The 5,000-nt window shown below is 46.1% G+C and overlaps 1 protein-coding gene across 1 annotated transcript in view; it reads left to right on the forward strand.

The window, feature by feature from the left end:
- Nucleotides 1–5,000, forward strand: part of LOC109092186 (transmembrane channel-like protein 7) — a 63,912-nt gene that overhangs the window by 46,682 nt on the left and 12,230 nt on the right. Inside the window, exons 6-8 of the mRNA XM_042716039.1 lie at nt 2,522–2,694; nt 3,114–3,182; nt 3,340–3,507. Coding sequence (XP_042571973.1) covers nt 2,522–2,694; nt 3,114–3,182; nt 3,340–3,507 — 410 coding nt within the window. The remainder of the gene's footprint in view (nt 1–2,521; nt 2,695–3,113; nt 3,183–3,339; nt 3,508–5,000) is intronic.

The following is a 5,000-nucleotide window of genomic DNA, read 5'->3' on the forward strand; positions in this document are numbered from 1 at the left end:
ATCATTTTAAGTTCATTTTTTTCCTCATTAATGTACAACAGCACCCCTACATTGACAGAAAAACACAGAATTGTGACATAATTTTTGCAGATTATAAAAAAGGAAAAAAAAAAAACTGAAATATCACAGGTCCTAAGTATTCAGACCTTTGCTGTGACACTCATATATTGTAACTCAAGGTGCGTCCATTCTTCTGAAGCATCCTTGACAGATGGTTTCTACACCTTCATTTTGAGTCCAAGCTGTGTGCTTTACTGATGGAACTGATGGAAAGCCAACACACCTGCCTATATACGACCCTGGAAGATCCAGTGCAGTCAGAGCAAAATGAGAATCATGAGGTCAAAGGAAACTGTCTGAAGAGCTCAGAGACAGAATTGTGGAAGGTCACCGATCTGGCCAAGGTTACAAAAACATTTCTGCTTCACTTAAGGTTCCTAAGAGCACAGTGACCTCCATAATCCTTAAATGGAAGACGTTTGGACGAACCAGAACCCTTCCTAGGAGCTGGCCGTCTGGCCAAACTGAGCTATCGGGTAGAAGGGCCTTGGTGAGAGAGGGGTAAATGAAGAACCCAAAGATCACTGTGGCTGAGCTCCAGAGATGCAGTCGGGAGATGGGAGAAAGTTGTGTAGAAAGTCAGGCAACATCACTGCAGTCCTCCACAAGTCGGGGCTTTATGGCAGAGTGGCCCGAACGGAAGCCATCCCTCCTCAGTGCAAGACACACATGAAAAAACACCGTGAAGGACTCCAGATGGTGAGAAATAAGATTCTCTGGTCTGATGCGACCAAGATAGAACTTTTTTGGCCTTATATTTCTAGCAGTATGTGTGGAGAAAACCCCGGGACACTGCTCATCACCTGTCAATACAGTCCCAACACAGTGAAGCATGGGTGGTGGAGCATCACGCGTGTGGGGGTGTTTTTCAGCGCAGGGACAGGCACGACTGGTTGCAATCGAGGGGAAAGATGAATGCGGCCAAGTACAGGGATATCCGGGACGAAAACCTTCTCCAGATGTGCTCAGGACCTCAGACCTGGGCCGAAGGTTCACCTTCCACCAAGACAATGACCCTAAACACACAGCTAAAACTAACGAAGGGAAGTGGCTTCACAACAACTCCGTGACTTGTTCTTGAATGGCCCAGCCAGAGCCCTGACTTAAACCCAATTGAGGATCTCTGGAGAGACCTGAAAATGGCTGTCCACCAACGTTTACCATCCAACCTGACAGAACTGGAGAGGATCTGCAAGGAGGAATGGCAGAGGATCCCCAAATCCAGGTGTGAAAAACTTGTTGCGTCTTTCCCAAAGACTCGGCTGGATTAGATCAAAAAGGGTGCTTCTACTGAATACTGAGCAAAGGGTCTAGTGTTGAATACTTAGGACCATGTGATATTCAGTTTTTTTTTTTAATAATAAATCGTGCAAAATGTCACATTCTGTTGTTTTTCTGGTCAATATGGGGTACTGTGTGTACATTATGAGCGAAAAAAACAAATGAATTTAAATGATTTTAGCAAATGGCTGCAATATAACAGAGTGAAAAATTTAAAGGGATCTGAATACTTTCCGTACCCACTGTGTGTGTGTGTGTGTGTATGTGTATATATATAATAAATTTAGAAACACGTGTAAATCAGAAGGTCCATACTTGTGACAGAAAATATTACTTCGTAATGAAGTCGGGACCATTTTTATATCTTGCTTAAAACAAACAATCAAAACTCTCATTATGAGCAGAAAAAATAAAACCAAAATATAACAAATTTAATTCCTTTCCATCCTACAAATTTACAAAATTCCAACAATTTTAACAATTTAAAATTCTAATAACAACAGATTAATGATGCTAAACCTGCTTTGATTTGCAGCGTAGTACTTCTGTTTTAAAGTAAGCTCAGCTCTTGATGCTGCTGTAGTGTCTTTATAGAGGAGCGCCGCACACGGGAAGAGCTCCAATGAAGCGCGTTTGACTCCAGATAAAGAGAGAAATATTAGAGGATATAACGCTGAAAGATGATTACAGTAGTTGACCCTGAGCGTTGTTTGAAGTGCTGCTCTCTTTATTTAGAAATGGTCAAACACTGCTGCTGCCGTCACGTCTCGCTGGCCTGCACTAGAACACTCCTTCCTGTTCTAAAATCACCAATGCACTCCAAAAATCAGCAGCAGACCTGATGAATACAGCTGGACCTCAGCTCTGAGTGTAAGGAGCGAGAGTCTGCAGCGTTTCTGTCAGTCCATATACCTGGAAATGTGCTCCAAAGATCCGCTTCTTATTTGATTTGATGATGAGTTGAGATATTGAGCTTGACACACAAATACCCATGATTTAAAATCTGAAGCATTACTGAGCTCAGACTCCCAGTCTTCTAACACACACGCGTGCACACACTCACTCTGACACACTCTCACTCTCTCTCTCTCTCTCTCTTCTCTCTCATCACACACCACACCACACAGACACACACTACACCAAACCACACCAGTGACGCTGTGCCTTCGTGTTGTCATAGTTGGTCTTCCCGGACCGACGGGCTGTGCTGCCCAGTCGACCTCCTGCTGGAGCAGCTGCCCAGTTATCAGTCTTATCTGTACCGGAGGAAGTCCAGCTCCAGCGGCAGCACCAGGAGGCGGGGCAGACAGCCGTCAATCAAAGTGGGGGAAAATGGGCGAAGCAAAGAAACCTGTCCACAGCGGGGAGGAGCTCAAACCGTGTGAGGGAGCTTCCCTAGAGCATGCAGGAGAAACGGCAGGAGAAACGTGAAGTGTGTGGATGCTGGAAACAGAATATATATTGAATTACAATAAATTAAAATATAGTAAATAATCACATATACTTCACATATCCATACCGACTCAAACAGACTCAATAAAACATTTCAAAAACACTCTACTGGCTGACACATTTTTTAGTTTGTGATTTGCTATCATTCGGACTGGAATACATGTGTGAGTGTGTGTGTGTGTGTGTGTGTGTGTGTGTGTGTGTGTGTGTGTGTGTGTGTGTGTGTGCAGCGCAAGCAGCGTCTCCAGCAGGGCGGCGCCTCTCACGGGCTGGGGGTTTGTGGAGAGCTCAATGTCCATCGCTCTCTGAAGCGTCTCAAGGGAGGACGGGATGGATTGTGCTGGAATTCTCTCTGCAGCTGTGGAGGACAGATATTCATCTCATCGAGGGTCAGCGTCTCTAACTGTGCTGTTACCGTCTTTCTGCTGTACATCTGACTGCTGGGATACCAGGGTTTGATTGTGTTTCGTCAGGTGATGGGGGGGGGTCTGAGACACTGAGAGCATCACACACTAATGTGTTCCTGTGTGTGATTGTTTCTCTCAGGCATGTTTGGGACGGGAATCCTGTCGTATTTTTCATTCCTGCGCTTCCTGGTGCTTCTGAATTTCCAATCAGTGTTTCTGCTGATGTTTGTGTTTGTGGATGCTGCCGGTGATTATCACGTCACACAGTGCACCACAACGTCAAACTACAGCAGCAGCAGCAGCAACGGTAACCACACACACACACACACACACACACACACCACTGTTACACACACACACACACACACACCACTGTTACACACACACACACACACACACCACTGTTACACACACACACACACACACACCACTGTTACACACACACACACACACACACACCTCTGTGTCACACACACACACACACACCTCTGTGTCACACACACACACACACACACACACACACCTCTCTGTTACACACACACACCACACACACAACACACCGACGACGCTCTCGTTACACACACACACAACACACACACACACAGCTCTCCTGTTTTACACACACACCACACACACACACACACACACACACACACACACACACACACAGCTCTCTGTTACACCTCTGTGTTACACACACACACAGCCTCTGTTTTACACACACACACACACACACACACACACACACACACCTCTCTGTTACACACATACACACACACACACACACACACACAGCTCTCTGTTTTACACACACACACACACACACACACACACCACTCACACACACACCAAACACACACACCACACAATCTCTCTGTTACACACACACACACACACACACACCCTTCTGTTACACACACACACACACACACACACACACACCTCTCTGTTGCACACACACACACACAACACACACACACACACACAACTCTCTGTGTACACCTACCAACACACACAACACCTCTCTGTTACATCACACACACACACACACCACACCTCTCTGTTACACACACACACACACACACACACACCTCTCTGTTACACACACACACACACACACACACACCTCTCTGTTACAACACACACACACACACACACATACACACAGCTCTCTGTTTTACACACACAACACACACACACACACACACACCACTGTTACACACACACACACACACACACCTCTGTGTCACACACACACACACACACACACACACACCTCTCTGTTACACACACACACACACACACACATACACACAGCTCTCTGTTTTACACACACACACACACACACACACCACTGTTACACACACACACACACACACCCCCCTCTGTGTCAACACCACACACACACACACTCTGTGTCACAAACACACCCACACACACACACACACACACACCACACACACACACACACGCTCTGTTACACACACACACACACACACAACACCTCTCTGTTACACACACACACACACACACACACAACACACACAGCTCTCTGTTACACACAAACACACACACACCACACACACACACAGCTCTCTGTTTACACACACACACACACACACACACAGCACCACACTCTCTGTTACACCACACACACACACACACAGCTCTCTGTTACACATGCACCACACACACACACACACACAGCTCTCTGTTTTACACACACACACACACACACCACACACCACACAGCTCTCTGTTTTACACACACACACACACACACACACACACAACACACCT

The sequence above is a fragment of the Cyprinus carpio genome, chromosome B1 (genome assembly GCF_018340385.1).
Source record: "Cyprinus carpio isolate SPL01 chromosome B1, ASM1834038v1, whole genome shotgun sequence".
Lineage (NCBI taxonomy): Eukaryota > Metazoa > Chordata > Actinopteri > Cypriniformes > Cyprinidae > Cyprinus > Cyprinus carpio.